At 31.9% G+C, this 14,558-nt stretch overlaps 1 protein-coding gene across 2 annotated transcripts in view; it reads left to right on the top strand.

Moving 5' to 3' along the window:
* The window catches only part of LOC109537927 (transcriptional coactivator YAP1-A), a 38,381-nt gene that overhangs the window by 19,407 nt on the left and 4,416 nt on the right, over positions 1 to 14,558 (top strand). Inside the window, exons 2-4 of one of the 2 annotated variants that reach the window (XM_019904896.2) lie at positions 6,974 to 7,089; positions 11,250 to 11,381; positions 11,941 to 12,207. In XM_019904896.2, the coding sequence (XP_019760455.1) occupies positions 6,974 to 7,089; positions 11,250 to 11,381; positions 11,941 to 12,207 (515 nt within the window). The remainder of the gene's footprint in view (positions 1 to 6,973; positions 7,090 to 11,249; positions 11,382 to 11,940; positions 12,208 to 14,558) is intronic. The other variant, XM_019904898.2, reaches the window with a different exon arrangement.

Raw genomic sequence — 14,558 nt, 5'->3', positions numbered from 1 at the left:
ACAAACGCAAATAAGCAACCAGCAATTTTTGAAACAAAAATTTTTTGGTTTGTATTTTATTAAATTTTAAATTCCCTCGAAGATGTTTTAAACCAGCAGTTATTTTTTACCTATTTTTCAGGATGATTTCGGATGAAGATAGTATTTTTACTTGCGTGTTTCTTGACCTAGAACACGGAGGGTATTCTTGGGGTGTATCAATTGATTAAATTAGTACAATTTTTTGATCCGTTGTACGGGATATCGGACCTCTATTCGGATATTTTCCTATATATAGCTGTGGGACATCCTCATATGTTCGCGTCGTGAATTTATATTAATAGCAACAATGATTTTTAATTTACGCGATAGTTTTGCTACGGCGATACGCCAAAACTTCTGATCGTAATTATATATTTTACTTCATTGTGTCTGCTTGATGAACATTTGCATGTAATATGTAATAAATTTACGCAATAAAAAATCCGGTGGCATAATTTGTCTGTCGCTCTTCTTTTCCGTGTTGTATATCACAATATGTTGTTTAGTGCCATCAAAAGGCGACAGAAAGATATTTAAAAAAAAAAAATTCGAAAATAGTAAATCCTCTAATACGTTAGCAGGTTATATCCTCTAATATGTTAGCAAGTTTTAACGATTGTATTGTTGAAGATGAATGTATTGTAGAAGATATACAGGTCATCCTGAATGTATTGGAAAACAATGATATAAAAGACGTACAGAAGACCTGAAAATAAGCCCAACAAATCAAAAATGTTTTTTTGCCGATCTGAATTTTTTACGGTCTATGGGCCCTTCAAAGTGGTAAGTTAAAAAATTGGGAAATATTACGCAGGTGGGTAAAGCTATTTTTTGCTATAAAAACGCTTGCAACGTTTTCTTCGATATTTCGTACCGCTTTCGAAATAAAACAATTAATTTTTGTAAAACTAATAGTATCCAACACAGCCCCATTCCCTGGCCACCCGGGTATCCCTATCTTAGGATAGGGATACCCATGGATTTTTTCTTTGGGGTCATCTCAGATCAATGGTTTCTTCTGCTTTTGTTAGCACCAAAGACGGAGAATATTGCTTTTTCCCACATTATTATAAATGACCAAAATATCCGGCTATCCAATTATTCCGTGTCCAGCAAAAATGGTTAAACAATTTTGTAAAGTTATTTGTTAAAAAATTATGGAAAGTTTTATTTTCAGACCTTCTGTATGCCCCATTATTAGAGATAGAAATACTAGACATATCGACATAGGATACCTATATCTATATAGGTATATAGACAATAAACCAATCTGCAAGAAATATTTAGGCCATTATATTAATTATTTAGGCCATTATATAATGTGCTCAGGATCTATAAAAATATTTGATAGAAAAATCACCAATATGCATTTTGATTTTAATCATCTACATTCTAATGCAGTTGCACGTTTTTATTATCGTTCTTGAAATGTGGATATAAAATTCACTGAATTTGCTGATGTTAAATTTAACATGTGTGTATACCAATCAAGTCAATAATATATATGTATAGGTCAAATTATTTCCGTTTTCCAATCAACAACTTATTTTTAGTTAAAAAAATTACCGAAATTAAAGCGTGGCACTGAAACTCATAGCTTTTGTTCTCTATGCAAAAATCTATAAATATTCAATTCTATGCAATATGGTTTGCTACCATTTGTTAGCAGTTACTAGATCCGCTACTCTACATCCTGTACGAAAACGTGCACTTGGGTTAGTGTATATGGCGCAGGCAAATGGTTATTTTAGGAAAATAGGCTTTTCCTATTTAAACAGTATCAGCTTCGTCAAGTGAATTCTGCCATCATTCAATCTTTGTTTGACTAGTAACATTTGAGAACGGAACTGTTTTTTGAGGGACGGCGTACATCACACGTTGGCTTGAGGAGTTGGATTTGCAAATCTAATTCTAAATCACAGGATTTAAGGGAGTCACCTGCCAAATTCCTCGCAAAGCGAGTAATTGATTTTCGGAACCAATCGTTATAAACCTTATCTAATTAATCTCACTAAAGTGCTAAGGGAATCACATTCCCAACTACCAGTACAAAGAAAATCACGCACGACGTATTATCAATAAACAATTTCGAGGATATAAATGTGATTACATGGATGATTGAATCAATACATATTATTATCGAAATTGATGAATTAAAACAAACAGCCACTCAAGTCAAATTGAAAACTGTGTGAGCCAGTCACTTAGCAATTACAGTAGCATAGAACGCAGATAAAACTTTGTACGTTTGCAATGTCGTTAACTTTCTAAATACTGTATGCAATAACACCCCTACTCATTTATATAGAAGCAAATAAAGAGAATATTATAGAATGTCGTCTAAAAATGTCCTGATATTTAGCTGCTCAAGGTCCACTTAACTCGCATCAATCTGTCAGAGAAAAGTTGGGATGGAACGCCAGAACAGCCCATATAACCAAAACACATGGTTTTAAATAGTTCCGTGCTTTTTTCGAATTATTCCGACCATGTAATGGATCTATAAATATGTCGTACTAATTGCATAAGTTTTTTGTTTACAGCATTAAATGTTTAAATATTTACTTCAATTCTTATATCATTGCTAAAACATGAATTTTGTTCGTTTCAACAATGGGCAATAAATCTGACTAAAAATAATTTAGTTAACTGATCTATTCCAGCCATAACAGCAATTCACCAGAATAAAGTGTTATATAGTCGTTTGATTTTACAGATTTATTTCGACTAGAATAAGGCACATCTCCTTTGTAGACATTTTCTACAGTAACATAAAATTTAATATTTCTAATGTTCCACCCAATGTTAATACCTGTTTTTCTGCACTGCACGAACTGCTAAAGTCTAAGGTCCCAAAAATTGTATTTTTTATCTTGTCGATTATCTTTAACGTTCTTTTGTTATCTAAATACCCTTGCAAGTAATTCCTAGGTATGTCAATTAATTTCTAGTTTCAATAGATTCCATTTTATTTGCTGATACTTTCAACTCGACCTTTTACTATTTTACCTACTTACTTTCTTTTGCATACTTTTAATTTTTAATACCTTTTTAGGTATTAAATTTTTTTATATGTGATTTATGTCTCCAAGTTTCTCCGTTATTTGTCTGAATTTCATTAGAAGTTCTGATGCTTTCAGATCAAGTTTATTTGTTTTATTTTTAAAGCAAATAAAAAAATATTTGGCGCTGGGTTAGTTTTATGTTCAATTTTTTTTTGTCTTTATTACCACTCGATTTTAATCTAATATTTCGGCTGTGGTTTTCTAATTTGATAAAAGGTTTTTGTTTAGTTTTCTATTAGCGCAACTATATTTCTAAGATACAGTAGCGCGAACGATTTTAAATTGCACTATTATAAAATGGTTGTAAAGAGTCGTAAAATTTATTAGTTGAAGATAATCTCATATAATAGCCATGATAACTGTGAGATTACTAAATTTGGAAAATGTATTTAACAGCCTTCATAATAGTGGTTTGAGTGGAAACAATTAATGACATATTTTTATTATTTCTTGTCGTGATAATGATGATTAACTGTAAGCTTATTTCATTAAATTTCAACTAATTTTTTCGATTAAAAGTATCTAAAATTAATTCAATAAATGTGCCACATTTGTTCATTGAACAAACCATTGGCTTGCTGTCCTGTTGATTGCTGCAAGCAAAATGCTTTTAAGAAAACTACAGCTTATTTAATAGAGTTTGTAGTCTTATTGGTTTCTAGTTTCTAGGACAGATTCATTCGAATCAATTAGTTTCTCATATTAACTGATCTTCTGTTAATAATTGGTTAATTACCATTATACAAACATTGTTGAATTTAGTTGGTTTGCGTAATGTTTTATGTAAAAATCTAATAAAATTGCTTTTTTAAAACATAATCAGTGTTATTTAAAGGTACCTTGGGTATTGTTTATTGGAACAATAACTAAGAACCAAGGCAGCTTCTTATTCAGACGCGAACACAACATATTTTTAATGTTGGCTAATATCCAAGGGCATTCAGGATATTAGGTGCCTAAAAGATTTTAAAGATTCACTATTCACAACACGTTAAAACAACCAATACAATCATTAATAATGATTTGTTTTTATTTGGAAATATAGTTGTTATATAATTGGAGACTTGAACGAGGAAATTTAAGTAAGGTTTCAAGTTACAGCTTTTTTGTCGTTAAAAGGTCTTTGGGTGATTTAAAAAAGGGTTGCACAAGATTTAACTTGTTCAAGAGTCACTGCTTAACCATGGTCAGATGCATTGGCGTCATTCCGGATATTTAAATGGAACATTTTAGTAATAGAGTTAGATTTCTTGTAATGGATACTGAAAATAAATTGCAAAATATTAATCTTATTGACACATTTGGATTTCCAGGTGTAGGTAATTGGACTCACATATTTCACATGCGTATTTGAATTCAGCATAAATATATTATTAATTTTACATTAAGTTTCCTTTTAGCAGGAAGATACCTTTGCAGTAGGCATAGTACCATCAGAATGAGACTCATATCGAGAGTAACTCATTAAAAAAAGTTTGGTTTAGTGTTTAAACACACGCTTTTACCAAGAAACGTTAAGAACTTATATTAATAATGACTTTGGCATCTTACAACAAGTATTCGCAAATTCAAGATTCTTCCATGAAGCAATATACAATATACTTGTAAATAAGGCCAATGTACTCCAAGTGAGAATAATTGAAAAAATAGCGATTGGTTCTAGTAGGGTGGAAAGGTGGCTTTTGTCCGCCATTTACAACCACTCCCGGAAATAGTTTATTGCTATTCCTCGTTGGAGTACGCCAATTGGTACATGGCTTACATAAATCGCGCGGCAAAAGAAATTCACTGTTTAAAATTATTGTGTTACTTGGAACACCATTAAACAAAGTGCTATACTTCCGTTCACTAGACTAAGTAAACCGTTTTTTTTTTGTTCAGTTGGCCTTTAAAGGACCGTCAATTCAATGGAAACAAGTGATATATTAGCATTAGAACAGTAGCGTTTAACATTAGCTCTTCAAATTATGTGAAAATGTTGCGCATTTTCTGCGTTAATCTTTACTAGATGATAATTGGAAAAGTTGACTAACAACTGAATTCTGAATTGAAAGATCCTGTTCCTTGTGTGTGTTTTGGTAAGAGGGCATATTTAACAAAGGAAATATGGCTGCTTTTCGCACACCACTGGGTACCATTATCTCTTCATGTATTACGTTCATAGCACGGTAGTAGGTAATAAGGTAATAGCCAAAATCTTATTGCCTTGCTTCAGTGAGGAGCGAAGGACGTCTCGAAACGATACAAGGAAATATGAGTAAAAGTAATATCTGGTTTCGCAGCTTTCTACGAAGTTGTATTAAGTGGTACGCTTGAATAAAACCTATTGTTACTTCAGAAACCTCATCCGGTTTCGAAGATCACATTATGAGTTTGATTTCAGCAAACTGACCGGTAGAAAAAAGTCACATGGTCGCTTATTTCTATTTTTTGATAGATATCTTCATTTATGTGTCCAAAGAGTTTTTTACATTTACTGGGTATGCTTCGATTTGAAATCGAGAAAGTGGAAATGAGACGAAAAAGTCAGAAGAAAAAATGCTGATAATTTACGTAAAGTGTAATACACATGCATAACCGACCGTATTTGAGATTTCTATTTGTTAAATACCGCTATATTTTCATAGATCAATCCAAACAAGCTGCGTATTGGGAGTTATTTAATAATAAATACCTGAAATTACCTATTATCAATCAACGAGCTTAAGAAAATGTTAAAAGCTTCTGTTCACGCAATAGACAATTGTGGACAAACCAGTAACAAAGAAAACAACAAAAACAAAAATGGTTTTGAGAAGTTGATAATGTATTTGCAATAAGTAACTCGTTTGTTCCTAAATGTTTGAAATAATTATCATTAGCAGCCATGCAAAGTATATTTAAAGCGAGTGGTGATTGAATATGCGTTTGCTAATTCAATTTGCAGACATTATCTTGAATTGATTAAAGTAATTGCCCAATTTGTATATAAAATAATTTCTTCCGATGAATCGCGTAATTCTAAAGTGAGGCCAATTGTCTAAAATGATTTCTGCTATTTTGTTATATAGCCCATTTTTAAATTTAACATTTAATGTTTCGAAAAACTCGTTGTTTTTACATAAGATAGCCGCCGTCATATTTAGGTAAATTCATTGAGTTTCAAACAATATAAGTGTTATAGAATTATGATACTTGACTTGTTGAAAGTTTTTATTGTTGTATCGGGGTATTTGTTTTCCGATTCGTCATTAAATGCAACACTTTGCTAATTGAGAACAAAATTTGCAAGAAATCTATCAATTTTGTTACCAATACAGCAACGAAGAATCTTCCATTTCTTTTGATTTGGCTCATTACTGTTTTTCGATCATTGTATTTGTGGATACAATAAGTTTTAAGAACAAGAAAACATCACACTTTATTCTGACATTGTCCATGACAACAGTTAGTTTTCTATACTCCTATTTCACGTTTTATCCAACTTTTCGTGGAAAATTCCCCTTTTTCTCCCGAATTGAAAGTTTCCATCAGGCAGAATAACAGTAATTATTGTGGGGACAATTCTCCATAGACGAAACTTTTTCTTGAGTAAACCGGAATTTGGGGCTTCTTGTTCCCTTCGCCCTATTTTGACAGCCGCTCTTTGATTATTTCTTTGCACAATTTTATCGTTATTTTCATAAGTTTCGTCCACTTTCTGGTATGTTTGCTTCGGTCTCCTGCGGTTTTCTGTTTAAAAATGTTTTTCTCCTTTCAGCTCATGTTTTTTCTTTTAATTTTTTTTTCTTCAATTAGATGCCGATTTTCACGAATTTAATTGTTACTGTTTGCCAACTTCGAATGCAATGAATTATATATTTGGACAGTGCCTGGGAAATGTGGTTTGAAACTGTTTAATTTTTCAGTCACACCACACGAACAACTACATGGGAGGACCCGAGAAAGACTTTAGCAGCTACTCAACAACATCAGAGCCAAGAGCACCTTGTGTCACACCCACATACGTCTCCTACTTCAACTAGTGAGTAGTAGGCCCTTTTTTCTGAATAATAAAACAGCAAAACCATTCATAATCACAATACCAAAATTCATGTAGAAATTAATTGTTATAACAGTTAATTATTAATCAGAAGCGGAAATTGGGTTAAACATTAATGGGAGTTGTGGAACTATACTTCTTTGTTAAGCAAATATATAGTTTTGTAGAACAACTTGACTAAGAAGTAATTATTTGTTGGGATTTAACGCTGTTTATTGGGTAGGCATGGTGAAGGGAATAAGTAGATACTAATAGTGTTTACTACATTATTCAATTTTCTCCTCTATACAACGAGTTCATAAACAAGTGTGTAACGGAAAACTGAATTTTTATGAAATAAGAAACACTTCCTCTCTCAGTTTTCTTTATATGTTCGAGAGTAGACGTTCCAGGGGTGGACATTTCAAGGTATATTGCTCTAAAGTTAATCGCGTTCGTGAAAAAATGGATAGTAATGATTAACAATTTAGCGAAATTTAGGAACAGATGAAAATTAAGAAATTAAGAATTATTTTTATCACTTTTGCGACTTAAATTGCTGTCGAAATGCTAGTCTTTCCAGTCGTAAAACCGATGAAAAATATTTAAAACAATGTTTAAGTTCTATCTGTTAAATTTTCTTAAAATTGTTAATGTTAACTACCTATTGTTTGGATTACAAAAGCGTTTCAAACCGTTAGCAAAATTATCGTTTTTGTTCATGAATAGTAATTTTTCTCGAACTCACTTAACTTTAGGGCAATAAACCAACAGAAGTATCTTGTGTAAAGGTCATTAACAGTGGTGTAAAAGTTAAAGGAAAAAACACATACTATTCTTTAATATCGCCACCACTGACCTCTCCAATGAATTCGAAGTTTCGAAAAACTTACTATTAATACTGGTAAGTGTCTAGAAAACTCAGTTGGTTCTTAACAAATTGACAAAAAAACTTAAAAGAAATTGAATCTTTTACCCCTTGTATATCAACGAAAGCAAGGAGCAATAAATGGAAGAGAAAAGGTGTTTCTTTGGTCAGTAGAAATCTAGCTTTCTATTGCGACACTTTAGGACCACCTGTATACAGGCTTGTCCGATTAATTTCGAATATATTTTTTATGATTTCTCCGGTATATAAGACTATTCAAATCAGAAGAAAAGTTACTTTCTATCGTGGTTTTCTATTTGAAATTTTAACTAACAAAATTTTATTAAATTGGGCGCTACTGAATCTAAATAATTTTACACTTTTCACAGACCAGATCAGATGCATTGCGATTTATTATTTTATTTGATGATGGAAATACAGTATTTAAATTCATAAACCATATTTCCATAAACGTCGGAAAACCATTTTTCAAATAAATTTTTGTTGTTATTTTACAGTTCCGATTCAACTTTCTCACTTATGTGGGAGACTCAACTTCTTTTCATTTAAGTTGTAATAACAAACGTTAAAAAATATCAATATTTTAAATCAAACTACTAGAGTTACTTGTTATATGCTTTACACAAAAATACGTTCAAAAGATGCTTGATTTTTTATTAAAAAAGAAAAATCCTTGGTCAGTATATTCTGCATCTTAAGCATCAAAATATTGAAATTTCAACTCTGTGTGGTCTATAGGGTTAGGATAATGAACTGGGACGGTCGGTTATCTCCCAAACGGCTCTTTCGGTACCAACTAATGAAATTTCATATAAGCTACCAAACCGGGTAAATTAAACGTTGAATCAGGTTCTGACTTTCTTCTATCATACACTTTGGTTTTATTTTTTGGAATGTAATTTTCTATTTTTTTGTAGTAAACCTACATAGTTTTTAAATTTAAACAATATCACCGATTTCAATATCACGAAGGGAAAAAAATTAAATCATACATGGCGAATGGTTTAATTAGCGTGTTTAATGTTATGAAGTGTCTGCTTCATGGAGAATATTTTTAGGCCTTTTTTTCTAGCCTTCATGCATAATGTTGTTATAAAAATGGCTTCCAAAATGTTTTCTAGAGTCACACACGATAAGCTGCAAATAGGAAAAATGTCTGCTGTTTGACAAAGATAAATTAAACACAATAATACTGGGAACATTAATAAAATAGTAGGAAAAAATTGAGAGTCTTTGACCGTTTATTTTAATCTTTAATAACTGTATTCAACAAAGTAAAACCTAATTTTAATGGGCGATGTAAAAATGGAAATTGTTGAAAAAAAGCATGTATTTTCTTTAAACAGTCTTTAGTATAAGACATACCAACGACAATTCTACTATATTTTCTAATAAAACAAAGGGGAGGAAAGACATTGATAACTCAACTTACATTATTGCTTTATATAGAAATAAGCAAGCCAGGGAGGCCGACAAATACAATATAAATACACTTTGCTTTTGTGTGTGTAAATGTAAAGTTTTGTGACTCGCCTCGGTTCTTCCGTTGCATCTTTATCTGTTTTCTAGTTTTTAATTTTGGCTTTTTTAGTCATATTAATGTCGACTTTGCTTGTTTTCTATGGTTTGTGATTTTTGACTCTTTTTTTGTGGATTTGGACTATTCATAATTCGTTCGAATTTGTCTTGATCATTTCCATTTCTGTTTCTTTTATTTGCCAATGCGCCAGCTTTCTAACGTTTTTCAGTCGTAGTTAATCTGTTGGCTCTTCAGTTTTTTGTTTGTTTGTGTCTGGTGTTATATCAATTTGCCATACGGTTTTCTTTTCTTGATTGGACTCTAGGTACATAGTCTGTGTTCTGTGTTCTTGTTTATTGCTTATAAACTTATAAACAACTGATTGCTTTGGTATGCTCCTAGCTGTATTAAATTTGTTTATCAAGTTCTTGTTCTGTTAAATATAGCATTTAACATCTAATGCGTTTAATTAGCCGATATATTTTATAAACTGGTGAACGATTTTCAAACCCTTTGCGGATAGCAAATTCAGAAAAATTAAATTATAACTTACAATGATATTTTTCGCAACATTTTAGTACTTTATTCAAACAAGTAAAAGATTTTTTTGAAAATAGTTGCAAAAAAATCAAACTATACTAACAAATTGGGATGAAACGACTCTGAACCAATAATATTTTCAAATGATGTGGATGGACATTTACGTTTTCTTATTTAGAAATGATATTTGTTGGCAATTATGGTTTGTTATATTCCAAAATAATTAACTTAAAATGAGAAACTGTAATTTAGTATTTCAAAATCAATTGTTGGCATGTTATCTAGTAATTTATTCCAAAGTAGGCAGTTGAAATAAACTAACAAAGTGTAAATGTAGATATACAGGATGTTTAACTTGCACTCTATGTGGCATTAGCAATTGCTGTCTTACTGAAGAGTTTCAAGACTGTGTAAAATGCATTTTTATGATGCAAATCCTAAGATTTGAAAGCGTAGAAACTAAAAAAGTATGCTTCTATGCTGCGTATGCTTTTAATAAAAAAAAAGTACCTTGATTTTTTATTTATACATGAGCGACTTTAAAATAATGCTCAGCATCAAGCCAGATTTTTATTAATATTTGAGACTTGCAAACGGTACACTTATGTCTGATATAGAGCTGGTTCTGCATGCATTGAATAGTACGGATAAATGAAGATATCCATATGGTACAAAGAAAGCATTCGTTGAGTCATTAGGACTTATTTAAGCATGTTGTACATTTACTAATAGCAAATATATTTAGCATTTAGAGCTGGCCTATATCCAGTGTAAACACTTTTATGTATTTTTTATGCTAACCAAAAAATGTTTTTCAAATAAGTCATTTAATTGGCATTATATCTTATGATATTTAAAATAGACTGGATAGTATTGAGTGTTTATTCTAGCACACTGAAACCAACACAAAAATACAACTGTACTTATATTGAAGATACTTTATAGAACTTCAACAGAACCGATTCATTTCCGGATCGGTCTTAAAATCTGTATTAAACCCGTAATCAACTTGGAATCAAATATCACTCAATGAATCGTCACCTGTTTTATATACAATGGCACTCAAGTATCCAAATATACTAATGTATTTTTATAGTTAAAAAATAACTGATGGATTATTTCACTGGCTTGGTTGTTGATGTTGGGTTTCAAAATGCAAAAATAATAAAACTTTACATCTTGATCAATTGATAAAACAATTTTATCAATTTTCAGATGCCAAAGTAAATAATGACGTAGAGTTAGGAGCATTACCTGAAGGCTGGGAGCAAGCTCAAACTCCGGAAGGGGAAATATATTTTATAAATCATCAGACACGCACAACCTCTTGGTTTGATCCCAGAATCCGTAAGTTGAGCTTATCGAATTTGCATCAAGCAGAATGCTTCCTTCCTTATATAGGCCACTATTGAAATATTCATTGCGAAAATGCCCAACAAATTAATTTGCTATCTCTGGGAAATAATAAAATCGCAAATGTGGTTGCGGAAGGAGAATTTCTTAATTAAGTACATGTTTAGTTTTCCTGTTACCCAATCATAACCTAATCATTTGCATAACTACTTAGGTAGTGAATAATTCTATACCACTCATTTTTATAATTGCTAGACGTGAACTACAGACAAAGTTTCGTTTTACATTATCTGAAGCCTTGATATAGCGAAACCGAGACAGTATAGCTTTCCCATAATGTGAACAATATCAAAAGCAATCAACATTCAAATCATGTACCATTAGAATTATTATAATCCTGATATTATCTCCAGTTTTTCTCTCAGGAATAACCAGGTAATATTAGATACTTTTCAAAAACATTTTGTTTCACTGATATCGGTAATAAGCGCATATTAAATCAATCATTATTTAAAAGCAAAGCAATTTGTGGATAAACGAATTTTTTTTCCAGCTCAACATCTACAGCAAAGGTCACCTGGTAGCACTTTGGTGCAACCCCCATGGCACGCCTCCATTTCCTCTTCTCCACAGAAAGCCCAACAGATTAGACTTCAGCAACTACAATTGGAGAGGGAAAGGCTAAAACAGAGACAGCAAGAGATTAGGCGACAACAAGAGATAATGATGAGACCTTCTTCCACAGATTTACCAGTTATGGATCCGTTTTTGTCGGGTTTGACTGATCACTCTCGTCAGGAATCAGGAGATAGTGGGCTTGGTACGTTACCTAAGATTATTAGCTTTATTCTCGCTAGCGATTCAGGATCGGTTCAGAACCGAATTAAGGCGCAGGCTCGATTCAAGGCCTGCTCAGAGCCGATCCTTGATTCCTTCGTTCCGCGAACGCTTTTAGAACCACCTTTTAGTAGTGCTTTTAGTAGTGTAAAACTCAATAATTCTTAAACTTAATAGTGATTTACAAATTATTATACAATTAAAAACATGTTTTTCTTAACTTTTCTCTGGCATTCACTTTTCAAATTCTGAAAATCAATCGATCGAAGTAAATCACCTTCAATGCTTCAATGCTGCAAAGACGACAGCGTTTCAACTTCGTCAACTGAATCGTTACCGCGAATAAAGCTATTATTTCAAGCATTTCAGTAGGTTCTTTGGGATGAGTTTTCCATTTGCTTTCAACGAAGCACATTTGAGCGATAGTTGTGTAAATTTGAAATGTGTATTGCTAGTAATATCTAAATAAAATTTTTGTTAGCATGGAAATATTAACAGATTGAATTGACATTGTAAAATATTTTTTATTTTAATTCTTAGAAAGTTGTATAGTATATATCGCAAAAATGACGGTGCACGTAACACTAAGTAATAGTTTTCGCTTTGTTACAACAGCTTGATTTCTCAAAATTAAATTAAAACATCCAGTAAGGAAGTAAGCGGGAAATTGGAAAAAAAATGATCATGTACAGGGCGATTCTAAGTGGTGTGTTTTATGAAATATCTTCTACTTCCCGACTAGTTAGCCCAAAATCAGATGAGGAATATCAATGTTTCAAAAGTATAAATAACAGGTTTCAGGTTTTCTTTGACTATTTTTCCCGAAACTAAATTTGTGGAAAAATATGGCTGAACTGTTTATTTTCGGAAATAAAACTTAATTTATTTTTATGTTTGTATTTACTATTTCTATGTCTTTCAAAAAGCTGTTCCGACAAGATGACATTAGAAAATTCAACACCGAATGATGATTGAAAATTTTATCGTAACACTCTAAAATTTCAAAATCGTAAAAGGGAGCAGAGCCCAGATTAGAAAAATGTAAGTACGCTGAGAAGTCGCTCTATCCAATCTATCACCGGTAAAGATTAAAGTTTTTATGAAGAATTATACCTGAAATGGGGATGCGGATGGATAGCTGTTGAATCAGTAAAATGTTGTGAAGGCAAACATCCTAAAGAGTCCTAAACTCACACTATGAAGGCTTTCACGGTCGGCAAGAATATTGGTTGAAAAGTTTGGCATTGCAAAAGCATAAATTAAAGTTAACATGTCTATAACGGAAATCATAACAAATTTTGCATCGTTATTCAATACAAACATTTACTTAAAAAGCGAATGAAAGCAGCAAGAAATAATCGGTACTGTTAAACAGATCAAACATGTTATTTTGACTGAGCAACAAATACAGGACTTTGCGACTAATTACTGAGGAAAATACGTAGTCGGAAAATCGGTAGAACATAGTGAAATGGGCGAAAGTGATCGAGATGGTGCTAAGTTGTTAAGACCCATCAAGAAGAAGAATTCGTTTTTTCCGCAAAATTCAGATTTCCGAAAACGCCACGACCATATTTCATATCATATTAGAATTCGAAACTTGTTTCCTTGCAATTGACATTTTATAACTACCTAGTAAAAATTTGAAAAAGATATACCAAAATTTCACATATCTTAATTTGATTATAAAATTATCAATTTGAAAAGCTGTTTGTTGTTGACAAACGCCTACTTCATTCAACAAAGAAATTGGAATTTTTCATTTCATATTTCGACGATTTTATACGAGTATATACAGGGCGATTGAGGTGGAAGTGAAAATATTTTAAAAATATATCTTGAAAGCCACAACAAGCAAAATGAACTTTTGTCCAAGTTAGATTTTTATTTGTTTTAATAAAACTTTGACTAATTGTAATTTAAAAACTGCCAAAAAATGTACACAACACTAAGTAGTGATAAACAAGTAGAATTAATTCATTATTTGGGGATTTATAAATTGATCTAGCAGCTGACTTTAGCCAACTATTATTCGCTCTAATGAACGCTTCAGCCTTTATAATGTGAATCGCATTTCTTGTGTCCATTTTCGTAGCATAAACGAATCCGGCGATCGCCGAAATATGTATTGAGAGAATTTCTAACATTCATTGAAAAATAAGCATCCATGGGATCCATAAGGACCATCATGTTGGAAGGTAATACGTGCTCGAATATCTAAAGGGACTTTATTCAAAATTGCCTGTCAATGATCTTCTAAAAAATCTCTATTACATATGCGGCATCATCCGTTAACTCTATCTCGAGTAAACTGAGCATCGTTGAACTTGTTGC

The sequence above is a fragment of the Dendroctonus ponderosae genome, unplaced genomic scaffold, assembly GCF_020466585.1.
Source record: "Dendroctonus ponderosae isolate FM_Combo_2020 unplaced genomic scaffold, Dpon_F_20191213v2 Dpon_F_20191213_1, whole genome shotgun sequence".
NCBI classification, from domain to species: Eukaryota; Metazoa; Arthropoda; class Insecta; order Coleoptera; family Curculionidae; genus Dendroctonus; species Dendroctonus ponderosae.
The sequence above is the reverse complement of the archived record's forward strand: the minus strand, read 5'-3'. Positions and strand labels throughout refer to the sequence as shown.